Source organism: Lissotriton vulgaris, chromosome 4_1 (genome assembly GCF_964263255.1).
Source record: "Lissotriton vulgaris chromosome 4_1, aLisVul1.2, whole genome shotgun sequence".
Classification (NCBI taxonomy): domain Eukaryota; kingdom Metazoa; phylum Chordata; class Amphibia; order Caudata; family Salamandridae; genus Lissotriton; species Lissotriton vulgaris.
The window spans coordinates 1,802,365,918-1,802,383,160 of record NC_141691.1 but is presented as its reverse complement, the minus strand read 5'-3'; the positions used below and the strand labels follow the sequence as shown (position 1 = coordinate 1,802,383,160).

At 44.0% G+C, this 17,243-nt stretch overlaps 1 protein-coding gene across 1 annotated transcript in view; it reads right to left on the bottom strand.

The window, feature by feature from the left end:
- The window catches only part of LOC147724580 (fibrocystin-L-like), a 1,106,658-nt gene that overhangs the window by 819,132 nt on the left and 270,283 nt on the right, over positions 1–17,243 (bottom strand). The window contains exons 15-16 of the mRNA XM_086966124.1: positions 8,230–8,315; positions 6,786–6,954 (exon numbers count right to left, since the gene is read on the bottom strand). Coding sequence (XP_086822250.1) covers positions 6,786–6,954; positions 8,230–8,315 — 255 coding nt within the window. The remainder of the gene's footprint in view (positions 1–6,785; positions 6,955–8,229; positions 8,316–17,243) is intronic.

The following is a 17,243-nucleotide window of genomic DNA, read 5'->3' as shown; positions in this document are numbered from 1 at the left end:
GATTCCTATGGGCCAAAAGGCCCATAGGAGTCAATGCAAATTGCGAGTGGCACTTAGAAAATTTCATGGGTGCAGGGGGTGGTCCAAAGGACCCCCCCATGCACCCCTGAAATGTATTTTTCGCATCATGTTGCACACACACATGTCCTAAGGACATGTGTGTCCGTAACATGAATGTTGAGAAAAAAGCATTTTCAACATTTTAAACACTTTTTCCAAATTTACCGAGTGGTTCAACCACTCGGTAAATTTGGCACCCTATTTGCGAATTTTCGTTTTTTAAAATAATGATGCATTGCTTTTAAGAAATCGCACATCTGCGACTTCTTAAAAGCACCCGCAATTTTAGAACTCGCAACAATGTTACGAATTCTAAAATTGCTTCATGCATCCCAAAAAGCACTTTTGCATTCGCAAACGGCCGATTTTAAGGAATCGCACCGTTTGCGAATGAAAAAGTGCTTGATGCATGTGGGCCATAGTTCTGGTGTGCAAAATGTCACCTGTGCAGAAAGCTTGTTGCGACTTCATTATCTCTCATGCATCCTTATAAAGTTTACCAACATAGATATGGCATCAGGAATAACATGTTACAGCACCCTTATCAAATAAAACATATGGGCCCACATGCATCAATGTAGGATTTTGCATTTCTTAAATAGCGAAAATTAAGGAATCGCTATTTAGGAAATGCAAAATGCTATGCATCATTTTTTTCGGTATTTCTTTGTGATTCGGTAAAAATCGCATTTTTTACCGAATCCCAAAGAAATACCGAATTCTTAAGTTAATTTTCGCAATTTCCATTGATTCCTATGGGCCAAAAGGCCCATAGGAGTCAATGCAAATTGCGAGTGGCACTTAGAAAATTTCATGGGTGCAGGGGGGGGTCCAAAGGACCCCCCCATGCACCCCTGAAATGTATTTTTCGCATCATGTTGCACACACACATGTCCTAAGGACATGTGTGTCCGTAACATGAATGTTGAAAAAATAACATTTTAAGCATTTTTAACACTTTTTCCAAATTTACCGAGTGGTTCAACCACTCGGTAAATTTGGAACCCTAAGTGCGAATTTTCACTTGTCTAAAGTGATGATGCATTGCTTTTAAGAAGTCGCACATCTGCGACTTCTTAAAAGCACCCGCAATTTTAGAACTCGCAACAATGTTGCAAATTCTAAAATTGCTTCATGCATCCCAAAAAGCACTTTTGCATTCGCAAACGGCCGATTTTAAGGAATCGCACCGTTTGCGAATGAAAAAGTGCTTGATGCATGTGGGCCATGGACTCACCCTTGAGCAAATTCGAAGGTCTGGTGGAGCATTACTCCCTCCATGTTTCCCAGCAACCAATAATGGCTGCCTTCTGTACCAGTACCAATATGGGCTGGCATTCTAGTCTTTGCTGCATGTGAGTGAGGCTGCCACATGCAGGCTGCGTCTGCATCCATAGAAGAACCTTTCGTACACCACACTCAGCCAGCAGCAGCCACACACACGCTTGAGTGGATAGAGATGGACCTCGTCTTCACTCAGTCACCATGGTAAGTTAAGGGTATAATTTTAACTAATAAAACTAGCTTCAGAGTGGAATTGTATGAGACGTATTGGGGCGGGGGCAGGTCTGGAGTGTGAGTTAGGTAATCCAACATGAAGACAACCCACAGTGTTAGCACAGTGGGGAGATAAAAAAAAGATATTTTCCAGCTGTGGGTGGGCTGTGCAGCACTACTCAGCTCGCTTTCGGAACTCTGCGGAATTTCACAGAATTCCTCGATCACTTACGTAAACACTGTGAACTCTGCCCACCCCTAATATTAATTTTAAATAGCAGTGCTTAGAAGCAAATATCACTTTTGGGGTCACTTGCTAGACTGGCATAAAACTCAACAGTTCAAGCAACAGCACTGGACAGGTACAGGAGCCACGCAGGCCTGGCGCACAGAGTACCTTGATCTTGGCCGAAAGCACGAGATGCGGGGTTGATATATCAATGTCACTCCTGCAGTTAAGGGGATGCCTTGATATTAGACACGTGTTAATGGCGATGTGTTGGTTTACGAAGATGAGGGGCAAATCGGCAATGCGTTGGTTCTGAAGCCAATGTGCCATGTTTCTCCATGCTTGTTAAAGGGATGTGTTGCCATTCCTTCAGTGGTCCCGACATTGTGGAGGTCTGTGCGGCTGTTCCACTTAAGCTGCTCAAGACCCAAGTATGGTCTGCCGATTCTGCTCCCGCAGAGATGCGTTGATTTCACTGAAGCTAGTATCTGGGTCCAATTACTGTGAACCAGGCACAGGAGTAGAGGTAGATACTTTGATTTTCTTGAGTCTCAACAACAGGACACAAGCCAACAAGCTCTCGGAACACACTTGTGTTGTAAGGCATAGTCCATCTCTCCTTCAGCAAAGTCAGAGAGCAGCAGACAACAGGTCAGCACAAGTAAAAGCAAGCCTTCCAGGTCAGCAGTCCCGCATGGAGTCCTTTAAGCAGCACAGCAATTCTTCTGACAAATTTCAGTTGTAGATCCAGAAGTGTCTGATTTTAGGGGGTCAGAGACAACAGATGCACATAGATGGTTACTTAGACATACTAAGCCTTCCTCTGTTTGTGGTTGTCTAGAGGGAATGCACAAAGTGGAGCTGTCACCCACCCCAGACATGTATTGGGGACAGAATGAAAGGCACACAGATCTATACTTGCAGAGAAATGTCTACATTCTAAGAGGTGCATTTCTAAAACAATATTGTTAAATCCAACTTCACCAGTAAGGAGGATGTATCTCCACCATTCTAAAGATATTCAACATCAAAAAACTATTCCAGTCTAATCAGGAATTACAACTTAAAAGTATATTAAGGAATTCCTAATGTTAACCTATGAGAGAAGCAGGCCTCACAGTAGTGAAAAATGAATGTAGCCCTTTGTCACTACCAGGACATGCAAAACATAAAAGTACATGTCCTACCTTTTACTTGTGCAGCACCCTGGCCTTAGGGCTACCTATGGCCTACATTGGGGGTGACATATGTGTAATAAAAGGAGAGTTTGAGGCTTTTTCGCGCGACATTTTACCGAACAGGAGAGGGAGTCGAGATATTACGGATGACATGGGGGCGTTCTAAAAGAACAGAGAACTTATTAGGAGTGTTTCCTATCATAGCACACATCCATATTGCAGAACCGAGGATTAATATTAAAAGAAAGGAACGTTTCATACAGATAGCACGTTGTTTAAAATTTGTTTGGAATCACTTTGTGGACAAGTCACGTCCCTCTCCCTCTCGTTTCTGTACTGCTATATTCACAGGATACCTGTACCTACAAGCTTATAAGTGCGTGTACTTATTCTTCTGAAAAAAGTGTGATTACGTTTAAATCTGAAAAACCTGCCCTGAGGAAGCCCGCAACGGGCGAAATGCATTGGCTGTTTCTTGGCTGTTTCGTGGCTGTTTCTTTGATCATCCTATGTTGAAAATATTGGCTGTCTATTCTTATCATCGTGTCAAGAAGACATATTAAAACAAGACTGTTTCATATTAATGAAGGACGTGTGTTGCGTTCTGTTGTATTGATACATTATCCTATCACTTTCATTGCTGCCTCTCTATTTGCTTGTTGTTTATCTATTTTTGTATGGTCCTGTGGCAGTGGACCTAAGAGGTGGGCAGCATTTGTAGAGGAATCTACTTGTATTTCTGTGTATAGTCAGGTGGTGCAACAGAGAATCCCTTACTGCCATCCTTCTGTTTTTTTATTGAGTTTGAGGCTTGGCAACAGCGACGGCTCGTGGAGGGAGTTACGGTGGGGCAGGAGGGTGGGGAGGGGGAGGGGCAGGGTGGAGGTTGCTAAAAACCGGCTTATGGATAATTGCAGGTAAGTAAACAATTTAATTAATGAAACGAATTTCGTAGTGCGCCTTGCATCGCAAAATGCAATGCAGTGCGAGCTACGAAATTCGTTTTATTAATTTAATTGTTTACTTACCTGCAATTATCCATATGCCGGTTTTTAGCAACCTCCACCCTGCCCCTCCCCCTCCCCACCCTCCTGCCCCACCGTAACTCCCTCCACGAGCCGTCGCTGCTTGGCAAGTAGTTTCAAATGACAAGCCGAAGTGGCAGTAAAGTGCAATGGCAGGCCTGACAGGTTTGAAATGCTACTTATGTGAGTGGCACAATCAGTGATGCAGGCACACTGGTAGCATTTAGTTTACAGGCCCTGGGCGTATGGTGTCCCACTTTAAAAGGGACTTACAAATAAATTAAATTGGCCAATTGTGTAAACACCAATGTGAGGCTGGTGTTTGAAGAAAAACTTCATAGTTTACACAAAAGAAAAAGGTAGTATTTGAAGGTAAGTTTAACGTTTTTCTGAAAATACCAAGCTAACAGTTAAAGAGAAATGTTTTAATTGACGAGAAAAGAATCACTGTTACTTAAGGGCAAAGAAGTATGTATTTTTTCTGAAGAAAAGGAGAATATTTGTCTCATTTTACTGCTTCCTGCTGCCATTTCCCTCGTTTTTCAGAGTGCTTTCGCCTGCTTTCTACCTCATTTTACTGCTTCCCCTTTCCCTTTCTTCCATTCCTCTGAGTGTTTTCTCCTGCTTTTGCATTGTTTTTTTACTGCTTTCCCTTTCCTCTCCCCCATTTTACTAAGTGCCTTTCCTGTGTTTGTCTCATTTTTACTACTTTGTTCCTCCGCTTCCCAATTGTGGTTTCTCTTGCTTTTTCTTTATTTTCTACTGTTTTCTTCCTCCTTTCCCCCATTTTTCTGAGTGCTTTATCACTTTACCTCGTTTTTCACTGCTTTCTCCTTCCGCTCTCCCTGTTTTCTGAGTGTTTACTCCAGCTTTGAGCTTGTTTTTTAATGCTTTCCCCTTCCTCACCCCCCATTTTACTAAGTGCTTTTTCCTGCTTTTCTTCATTTTTTCCTGCTTTCTCCTTCGTTTCGACCATTTTTCTGAGTGCTTTCTCATTTTTACCTCGTTTTTCACTGCTTTCTCTTTCCTCTCCTCTCGTTTTTTCAGAGTGATTTCTTCTGCTTTTGCCTAGTTTTCATAGCTTTCTCCTTCCTTTCTCCTGATTTTTCCTTGTTTTTAACTGCTCCTCAACTGCGCCTTGAGACCCTCACTTTATAAATCCCTATTGATTGATCTATGGGATATATTTTCTGTTTAAACTAGTAAAGTCTCTAATCTGAAAGGTAAGCTCTGCTTTTTGAGTATAATGTATCAATTTAACCCAATGTTCAGGTGCCTAAGGTTAGAGATTGTGAGAACTGTTCATCTTTTCATGCTCCCATTCTCCTACCCTTCCAAATAGATTTCCTACTTACAAAGGAAAAATTAGATATTGAGGCAGCTTAAAAACGATGGCCCTCAATACGATGGTGGTCGGTCAGACAGCCTCCCACCATTGTATCAGTCATGTGACCATCCGACAATAAGTTGGTGGTTCCACTTGCTCTATTATGATCAGACCACCGTACTGCAGTCGAAAAGTTCTTCTTTCTACTGTAACTTGTGCTGTGGGCCAAGAAAAGGGCTTCAGCACAAGCCGCAGTACAAAAAGGTACTTTGTGCACATCCATGCACCGTGTGGCAGGCACCATGTGCATGGATTTGTGGGGAGCACTACATGTGCCCTCCAGGCCACATAGCAGTGGCCCAAGGGGGCTGGCCCTGTTTGGGGCACGAAAGTCTGTTTCCATCTGCCATTGGAAAGGAACATCCTGATCCGATTGGTGGTGCCTGCGCAGGCTCTGCCTCCATTGTAGGGATAGGAGTCTGACCACCTCCCCGACAGGATCTTTGTTCCTGTCAGAGGTGGTGGTATTTCCCCTGACCGCAGCACTCCTACCGCTGGCATTGTAATCAAGTGGTCGGGGCGATGGCCTGGATGTCGGTCAGACCGCCAATATCAATGGCGGTCCACCCGCTATTGTAATGAGGCCCAATATTTGAACTGCCTAGCAATCCTGTGTCTTCTATTTATAGTCAAACGTTTTAATGAAATTGAGCAGAAAATGCACTGTATGACCCCTTTTCTTTTTAGAATGTTAGAAGTTGAACTCATGAAACAGGCAAGGGGAAGATTGTCTACTTTGAAATAACATGAAAGTACGGGAATATTTCATAAGTACTCTTCCAAATGTCCTGCATAACATATGGCAATTGGTCAGCATATTTGACAAGATAAATTAATTGGCCTAAAGTTCCTAGCTTTGACTGGGAAAATGAATCCTAATCTTACAGCAGTAGACCAGGCTGGCACCTTTCTCTTGCTTTATGATTTCAGGGTAAGATGTTTGCATCCCTACTTTGAAATTCTACCTACTGTAAAAGTCAATGTGTACATTTTGAGATGGCTTTATGCAGTCCTTCCCTGAAAGATGGTCATTCTTAGATGAAAGATTTAAATATTATGCCATATAAAATAACAATACATTTTGCACTAATCAAAGTAGCCTGCAAACACTATTATACATCATAATGATATTTATGGTACAGAACTGCTCCAGCCAATTCCCTTAATCTTCCTAGGCAGCAGTAGGGTATGTCACATAGTTTGAAACAACTATTGTATTGCTGTAAATGCTGAGTCTTTGCAGCCTATGATAATAGACTCCGGTTGATGTAGGATCACATTTGTGTGACCTCTTAACTTGCCTTCCTTCTACTATTTAAACGTAGCTTTAAATCATAGATTAATTAAGAAGATGTTTACATTTTTTCTTTTTTTAGATTGCTGCAAAAACATTCTGTGAACAAACAAACCTGTTTCTCCAGGACTTCTTCAGAAGTCGACTGGAGGGTCTGTACTTCATTTACAGCATCCACAAATTGTTGGTTAGTGTAGGAAGATAACTCGCTGAATAATCCCACTTCAACAAATCCAGTATAGTAGCCATTGCTGTACTGCTGGACATACATTTCTATGTAGTACCTGAAAAACAGAATGACATTACTTTTGCTGTGCTCAGTGTTAGAGCATGTTGCATGTACTCACATAGCATACATCGGATGTTGGTGGGCCGCTTCACACTCTAGGCTGCCTGGGACGTGAGTATGAAGAAAACTTGCTACCCCTGAGTTGCCACTGCAGTCGGTGGGGTTGCTTAATCGCTCCATGCAGTATTATGGCAGGTGTAAACACATTTACCACCATTTGCACCAACATTACTACTATCAACGCTGTTACTACTAAGATCATTACCACCACTCTTACTGCCACTTCTACCACCATCATTAGCATGACCACAAACATTATCAATGCCATCGCCCCACAACCATTACTAGTACCACCATTATCAGCACTATTACCAACAGCACCATTGTGGCAGATATCGTCTCTCCTATATTACAAGTGCTATAAACTATAACACACTTGTAGTATGGCCGGGTGGGGAGATATCTGTCGCGTTTGTGATGCAGTAACTTGTCCGTGAAAGTCTATTACAGCCCCTTAATGTATAGTCAATCGAAAATGTTAATTCTGTTGTAAAGTTTTTGCATTAAATATGGATGCTCAAATTGTAATATTCTGACATACGTCAGCAAAATTATTTTATTAAAAATTCAAGAAATAGTGACATTTCAGATCATTTTCTCAATTTCGCAAGTTGCATTCACCCTCTTTTCAATGATTCTTCAAACAAATAAGTTGATTTGCAGGGTGTAGTTCAGCAAACATTTTTTGGGATATAAATTAACCAAAAAATGAATTTGTAGATTGTTTGATGAACAGAAATCTCAGAAGAGAAATTTGAGATATTTTTTTCAGCCACATTGTTTTCTATAAAAATAATATAAACTGACATTTCATTTTTTTCTGACCAAGCAAATCCTCAATTAAAAACATTAACTTTACAAATTAAATTTCTGGATTCTTATGCTAAAATTTCCATGGGATTAATGTTGTACAGAAAGGATCAATCGCAATGTAATACGCTTGTGATATCATAAACATTTTTATGCAGCATAAGTGTCAACTAAAGCTTTTTTTATAATTATTTCATATACAGACACAAGTTTAGTGCAGGGTCCTTTTCTAAGTTATAAATATTCAGACACAGCAAGGTGAAAACCATGTATAATGTAGATTTAAAATAGCTGAAACGATTACTCTTTTACATTGTCTTCTTATTCTAAATTGCAGGGATGCTGCTCATTAGTAGAAATGGATGCAAATAAATATAATACAAAATAAAACACAGCTTACTCTTTTCCTTTCTGAAGTAGAAAAACCGGAGACCGTGTGTTATACCAGTACCAATACCAGTTAGAGTCTCCAGTGGCAATTCTGACCTTTCAACGGAAAAAAACACAACATACTGTTAGTGTACATTAAAGTAAAATCACCAATACCTCTGTTTATAACATATTTGCAGTGCAAAATGAAGACAACAAGTATAACTGGAAATTGACTTTGCATGAAACGTGTCATTTATAATGTTTGTTCTATAACACGAAAGAGGTAGTGGGCATTAGGCAAAGGGGGTTGGTTATGAAAAAAATAATATTATATCAAACAATCAGGCAGGTTTCAGTTATTAGGGAGAAAAGTGTCATATTTTAAGCCTTGAATTGCGGTTGTATGTTATTACAACGAATTCCGTTGCAACGCATGCCTTTACCACGCATGTGTAACAACGGAATGCTATTTCAAACCATAACCTTTTCCTCTCTTTGTTCGTGGTGACGTCGTACATCGTTAAGTGGAAGCGGAAGTTTCTTTCCGTTTCCTCTTAAACGACGCCGAGTGACTTTAGGTGAGTTTCTTTTTTTTGGGGGGGGGACCACTCCAAGCCCCCTTTTTTATGTTAGCCTTTACCAGATATGCCTTTACTACGTACCTCGTAGTAAAGGTATGCGTGGTAAAGGCTTTCGTGGTAACCACGCATGCGTTGTAATGCATGCGTGGTTAATGTTTCTGTGGAAACGGCCGCGTTGTAGTGCCGTTTCCCACTGAGCGGTTGTATGTTATTACAACGAATTCCGTTGCAACGCATGCCTTTACCACGCATGCGTTACAGCGGAATGCTATTTCAACGCATAGCCTTTTCCTCTCTTTGTTCGTGGTGACGTCGTACTTCGTTAAGTGGAAGCAGAAGTTTCTTTCCGTTTCCTCTTAAACGACGCCGAGTGACTTTAGGTGAGTTTCTTTTTTTGGGCGGGGGGAGACCTCCCCAAGCCCCCTTTTTTATGTTAGCCTTTACCACATATGCCTTTACTACGTAAATCTATGTCTCCTTTATCACACACAGTAATTTTGTCACTTATCACCTTTCTTTGAGGAGTATTACTATCTCCATTTACAAGGAAGTTCCATATCACATTCATTGCAAACCTCATAGCATAATTAGCATTTTTTACCAAGGAAAGATGATGATTTTGCATAAATAAATCAATATAAACAATTCAAGCCACGGCCCATGAACTCTGTTTCTGACATGTATTTATTGTGATTCGCCATACTCATTAACAAGGGCATGAAATATACTTCATTAATAGCTACTGATTGCAACAACGTTTTAAAGAGTGGGTTTGCGGTGCAGTGAGCTAAATAGTACTAAAGTGAATAAACTCCTAATATTTTCCATCATGTAGATTCTGCACCACCTTCCAGGAATACAGCAGCAGGCACCAGGTCTGCTGAGCTACATCCTTACAGTGCTATCAGTGGGGATGTGTACGAAACCAATAGGGTTAATGGTCCCTTTCCTTCTGTTTGGCGTTTTTTGTTGCTCCGGTTACAGGCACACCTATACCAGTGCCTGACTATCTTTAAGAACTGTGATGCCAGGCCAACTAGCATATGACATATTGCATCTGTTTTGGGAACCGCATCTGCATTTGTCTGTATATTATTTTAGTGGGCAGCAACTCATTCATTCGGTACATAGTTTAATCATGGAGGGAATATCCGTCACCTCAATTTTTAGCAACTGATGGTTTGCCATTATTAAAGTGGTTGCAGTGGCATGAAGCTTTTGAAGCTTACCCAGATGCTATTAATGGAGATACTTTTATGTCCAAGACAAAGAATGCACAAATATTTATAATTTCGGTCATAAAGGCAGGTCAGTATTAAAAACTCTACATGTAGAAGTTGTGCACGCAGTGGCAGCTGGTGACATTTGAAAGTAGTGGGTGAGGCGTAAAACAATTGTCCTACAGTAGTGTGGCGAGCGAGCGTAGTGAGTGAGCCAGAACCACCTGTGGGGGTTTTGGAGGGTAACCCCCCCCCCCCCCCCGAGAAAATTCTGAAAAAGAGTGGGCAAATGGTGTATTTTCAAGCACATTTGAGAAAGTAGGAAGGTTAATAAAGTAATTGTGAATCTGTTCTAACAAAGACAGTGATTTTCTACATGTGACTCAGACTGCCACAGCCATTACAGACCTACAGGTGGCAGGTTGATGTGGGTAAATTGGAGAGTTCTACTTGAAGGCAGGGTTTGCCCCTGGTCCTGGTTGACCTTCTTAATATCTGAGGTGCACATGTCTACAAAATGACGTGGGAGCCACATAAACTTTTTTATTTTATTTTGCAATGCTGCATAGCATCGAGGATGCTGTGCAGGGAGGCTTAACACCATTGTCAAAGCCAATAGGTCGCAAAGTTGGGACTTACCGGCTTCACAAATACATGTTTAGAGAGGGTCGACTTATCTCCAAAGATGCAGATTTTCATGTGTTCCAGTGCTGGATTAATTAACTGCCTCTAATAGAATGCAATGTAGCTAGCACCTGTAATACTGTTCCAAACAACTGGCATTTAATTTCCGTCACTGCCTCAATTTAAGCCAGGGAGCCATTTTCTCTATGTAGGCTGCATGCAGCCTACATAGAGAAAAAGAGACAGTGTGCAACTGTGCATGACTGGTTTGCTTGGCCCTGGGGCCGAACAAACAGTCAGCACCAAAGACAGTGGACTAGCCACGCCTCCCCTGCACTCAAGCAAGAACCCCCACCCACCCGCCCCCAACCATGCACTCCAGGCACTTCTGCTTTCTCCCCTTGCGAGAAGAAGAAATATGAAATGGTAGTTTTAACGTTTCATGTTTCTACTTCTCGTACCACGAGAAAGTAGTGAGGTGACGCCCCCACGCCCCAATAGAGTAGCCGCCACTGTGTACATGTGCCTGCTAGTGGCGATGATGATGCTGAACCAATAATTGATGAATGTGCATTGATAATTCAAATAATAAGCAAAAGATTTTCACCTAAATGAAATGTTGTGTTAGAAAGGCAGTAAGACCCTGACTTCCGGTCTGGGCTAACTCTCTCCCCACAGCTCCACAGTCTAGTTTGCTTCGTCGCAGCGCTCAATCCTCCTGGTTGAGGGTTCACGCCTGCTGCCTCCCGCCTCCCGCCTCAGCACTAATCCTGCTATTCCTAGTGTCCCCTACTAGCCCTCTTGGTCTTCTCTAGTTTTGTAAGCTTACTTAAGCTTACTCACTTAAAGCTGACTTAAGCTTTACTTTTACTTACTTGCTCACTTAAGCTTAATGCTTTTTCCCTCACCAGTTCCCGCCGCTGCTGCCCCTGCGGCCTCTCCTCCCCCCGCTCAGACCCTCTCCCACCTCCCGACTCACGTCCCGCCCCCCCTCCCCTACTTAATAGCGACCGCTGCGGGGGAGCGCGAGTAAGCCCCTAACCTCCGGTCTGGGCTAACTCTCTCCCACACAGCTCCGCAGTCTAGTTTGCTTTGCCGTAGCACTCAGTCGTCCTCCTGGTTGAGGGTTCATGCCTGCAGCCTCCCACCGCAGCGCGGATCTTGCTATTCTTGGTGTCCCCAAGTCACCCTCTTAGTCTTCTCTCTTTTTTTAAGCTTAATCAGACCCCCCAGGATATAGCGGCATGGATTCGCAAATTTAGCGGCACAAATATGAAAATTCTCACTGTAAGAAATTTTTTCAGAGAGAAGCCTCCAGAGAACCAGCAGCACCATACTGCATCAGGTATCCAGCCACTGGGAATAAAGGTGGCATTCCACTTTTAACGATGCCCCATGAAGAGAGGATTTTTCATCTGAAAAAGTGCCAAAGTCCCATTTTGTGCTGGGAATTATAAAAAAAAGTCAACATTTTTCTTCAGTAAAGTAACAAAACCCATTTCTGAAGAACAACTTAGAAACTTTTTAGAACTTTTTTACTTTCAGACTTTCACCTGGACCAATTCACTGGTGTATATGACTCGGGCTGAAAATACTCTTTGGTCTGAGTCTACTGTGACCACTGACTTACATGGGGCACTTTATTTTTCTTTGCACTTGTTCACTATAATTCTTTAAAAATTCATGTCTCCATTTCCCATTGCTGTGTTTTTGTTGTTTTGAGCTTATATCACTCATATTTGTTTTTCTTTAGCTTAAAATCGGTTGTGGAGTTTTATTGTATTTTGTAGGACTTATTCTACTTTTTTGCACTGCTTCAGTACTCTTCACATTGTCTTTGATTTACGCCTGTCCGTTTTGCATCACGTTGTTAGGGATTAAGCCTAAGTTTATTTAATTTAATTTAAGTAACATCTAGCAGGTGGTGACCTTATCCTTTGTGGTTGTCCACTTGTTCACTACAAATAATAATTCACTTTCGTACAAGTATGCAGAAACTTCACCCCATTTGGGTATAACACCCACAGAAGCTTGTAGATGGTGGGTTATTGCAATGCTGATTCCCAGGTCCGTCATCACAGGGTTTTTTTAAAGCAAAATGACTGCCTGTGTTGGAACTATGGTTGGGAAAATGGAAGAAAGTTCATTTTCTGGAGAATATATATTTATGAGACCTAAGCATAAAAGAAGGTTGAAAAAGTTTTGGTGGCGTTTCAGAATCTATAATAGAAATACAGCAAAGAAAAACACATAAGGCATTAATTACCGATTAAATAGTATTTTAGATGATTGATGATTATCAATTTGAGAAGCCTATTTAATTAATCCCTATTTAACACTAAATACATTTTAATGTACATATCTGTCATTCTTTTTTCTTTGTGTCCTTTTTAGAACGCCTAGTAATGAAAAGAGAGTAATCATGATACACACAGAGAGTATGTGCGCACTTCTATGATTCACTGGAACCCATAAAAACGTATGCAATTGACTGCAAACCTTGCATGAGGGCCTCTGTGTGTACGTCCTTTTCACTAATCCTACTGTCATTCGGCCTCAATACTGCAATCACCTAAACCCCCTTAACCACCTCAGAAAGAGAAACGAGGCCGCTGCCAGGAAAGACTGAACTCAGGTACCAAAGTACTGTATGTGAGATCCACTGGGCAAACTGATTCAAATATCATAATGTTTGACCTTGATTGCTTTAATCATCCTGCACTGAACTTACCTATAGCATTTCAGCTACCACTGTTGTAACTGTAGCCATCAGTTTCCCTGATGCAAGTACATCGGGTTCTGCCCCACCACGGGGGAGGGGGGCTGAAGCCCTTTTACCCAACAGGGAGGTGCCGCCTGGTCTGCATAGAGTGTCCTCGCATCAGCAGGGCGCTGCCATCACGTTTTAATAGAGGCCTGTAATGACAAGTCATATCAAGTCCGAGAGTCTTTCTCACCACCTGGGGTTAGTTTGAAAGAACTTGTCCCACACAAAGCGAGGCCAATCACTTATCTGTCCGGGGGTGGCCCGAATCTGAAAGACATTTATCCAAACCCCTGTTTGAGCGATGATGACGGCTCTCTGTGCTGCTGGGATTTAAACAAGTTGGATTCATTGCTTTCAACTTGCTATTAAGCGCCCGATTCGCAAACGTTGTTTCTACGTTTGAGCCTTAGAAATTCAGGGATGACACTCCTCACAGAACAATCCTTTTGAATCGTGCAAACAGCGCCGCAATCCGCTCCCCACTCATCAGCTCAAAAACTGACTGTCTGTGTGCGTCCCTCCCGGGAAGCTGCTGACACACACGAGCGGCGGGGGGCGGCGCACAGCTAATAAAAGGCATTGTTTGATTGTTTGTTTTGCTGTCTCCCGGTAGAGACACTATTTTGTAAAATATCGCGGCCAATATGGTTATTATCGCGGCCCTCGCGGTAATCTGCCGATTTCGCGATTTTTTCGTGAATCGCGAAATCGCGATAAACTGGAGGGTCTGCTTAATGAAGCTTACTTACTTAAAGCTGACTTAAGCTTTACTTTTATTTACTTTGCTCACTTAAGCTTCATTCTTTTTCCTTCACCGGTTCCCGCCGCTGCTCAATAATAATATAATAATAATAATAAATCCTGCTCCCGCCTCGCGTCCCGCCCCGTCCCCTACTTAATGGTGACCTCTGCGCGGTCGCGCCGCCAGCGCACCAAAGTTAAGCCCGACTGTGCCCATCCGCGACCTGACTGCAGCCAGCGCCCAGCCAGCACCAGGAACCCTGGATCTCCGACCATCCATCGCTATGACACAACAACCCTCCTTGCATTCAACCCCAGAGGACTCATGGAATGCAGCAAAACCAAAGGGGATGATGGATGGAGTGTTGAACATTGCAAGCACTCACCCCCAGTCAACTGATCTGGGTTTAATCAATCATCATTCTTTAGCTCACTACGCTACCCCAGTTCCAACATGGCCATATGCAATTCAGTCTGACCCTGTGCCTCATGGGAACAGTCCAGCCCAAACTGCCAAGCCATGTCTTCCCTGGACCGGAACCACCATCTTGGGACTGGTTTCTGGCTAATCAGCCGTCATCAGCCAGGCTAGCTTGAATCCAGTGGCAAAGTGAGCAAGGGACCCACGTCTGGGCATACTCTGCCAACTTAGGGTGAACAAAGAAAAACCAAAGGGGATGATGGATGGAGTGTTGAACATTGCAAGCACTCACCCCCAGTCACATGATCTGGGTTTAATCCATCATCATTCTTTAGCTCACTCCGCCACCCCATTTTAGACATGGCCATATGCAAATCAGTCTGACCCTGTGCCTCATGGGAACAGTCCAGCCCAAAGTGCCAAGCTATATCTTCCCTGGACCGGAAACAAGCATTCTGGGACCGGTTTCGGGCTCACAACCCTTATCAGCCAGGCTATCTTGAATCCAGTGGCAACGTGAGCAACGGACCCACGTCTGGGCATACCCTGCCAACTTATGGCAATTGGAATGCCAACAGGCCTCGCCAAACACGACCGATGGCCAGTTCTCTGTCCTCCACTGCCACCAGACCCTAACCACCTCCTCGGCCTCCAACACTGACAATGCCAGCACCGGCTACACCCTAAAATGCATCCTCCTCAACGTACGCTCAGTACACAAACACACCATGGAAATATGGAACCTACTTGACTCTCTCTCGCCCGACATTGCCTTCTTCACGGAGACCTGGACCAACGCATCCTCTGCCCCTGACATCAACACTGCAATACCGGACAGATACAAGATCCAGAGGAAGGACCACCCAGCCACCCTGGAGGGGGCCTCGCCATCGCCCACAAGAGCACCCTACGCCCCACCACCTCCAGCGAAACCTCATCCTCCGCCAAACACCTGCACTTCCCGATCCAGACCAACCCCAAAGCCACATTCCGAGGAACCCTCGTCTACAGTCCCCTGGCCCCCGGACACCCTTCGCCACCAACATCACCGACCTCATCGCACCACACGCCATCGTCTGAACAAACTACATACTCATTGGAGACCTGAATTTCCACCTCGACAACAACAGCAACCCCAACTCCACCATCCTTCGTGACAACCTCACCAACATTGGACTCAAACAACTTGTCAACACACCAACCCACAGAGCAGGACACACCCTCGACCCCATCTTCGTGGCAGGAAACAGCATCCACTTCAGCCACATAACGCAACCGCCATGGACTGACCACCATGCGTAAACTTCACCATCAACAAACCCAAGGCAACTAAACCAGCCCCACACCCACCATTCAGGAACTGGAGCAAGGTTACCGACGAGCAACTCAAATCCACCCTCATTAGGGCCAAGCACACCTGGGCTTCTGACGCTAAAAACGCAGCCAGAGTACTCCACACCTGGATCTCCAACTGCACAGAAAAGGTCGCCCGCTAGGCAACCCCAACAAACAGTGCCCCAGGAAAGCTGCCCGGTTCACCACTGCTCTCCAAGAAGCCAGACGTACCTGCAGAAGCCTGGAGAAGAACTGGAGAAACACCAAGACAACCGAAAACCACACCACCTACAGGGACACGATGCCGGACTGCCACAACCAAATAAGAACCACTGAGAGGAATTTCATCCACAACAAAATCCTCACCAACTCCAACGAACTTTTCAGTGTCATTCAGAAATTCACCAACCCACACAGCCAAGCCACAGACATCACCCCGTCCCAAGACCTCCACGACAAGCTTGGAACCTACTTCCACCTCAAGATCAAAAACCTCTACGAAAAACTTTGTCAACCAAATGCCACAAAGGCGCCCCCAACCCCTCCATCTCCAACTGGACACTGATCACGACCGAAGACACCACCTCGGCCATGAAAGGCATCTACTCGGGGGCCCCACCGACCCCTACCTCCCTCACAGCTACTACAGAGCTGAAGCCGCCATCGCACCAAAACTACAATGCACAATCAACACCACCTTCAAAACAGGCACCTTACCAGATGACTGGAAGCACGCTGAAGTCAGACCCCTGGTCAAGAAACCCACAGCTGACCCCAACGACCTCATGAACTATCAGCTCATCTCGCTCCTCCCCTTCACAGCCAAAGTGGCGGAGAAAACATTCAACAGGGAACAGACACGATTCTTCAAAGAAAAAGCTGTCCTCGACCCACCCCAATCAGGATTCCGAAGCAACCACATTACCGAGACTGCCCTACTCGCATCCACAGACGACATCCACACCCTCCTGTACAAAGGTCACTCCGCAGCCCTCATACTACTTTACCTGTCAGCAGCCTTCGAAACTGTCACCCACCGCACACTAGTCGTCAGACTACATGATACAGGCATACAAGGAACTGCCCTGGACTGGATCCGATCATTTCTCATCGGAAGGAGCCAAAGGATAAGACTGCCTCCCTTCCACTCTGACCGCTCAAAAATCACCTGTGAGCCCCACAGGGGTCATCACTGAGCCTGACCCTCTTCAACATCTACATGGCCCCCCTCGCAGCCATCGTCCAACAACACAGCCTCAACATCGTATCCTATGCTGACGACACCCAGCTCATCATCTCCCTCACCAAAGACCCCACCACCACCAAACACAACTTCCAGAAAGGAAGTCTGGA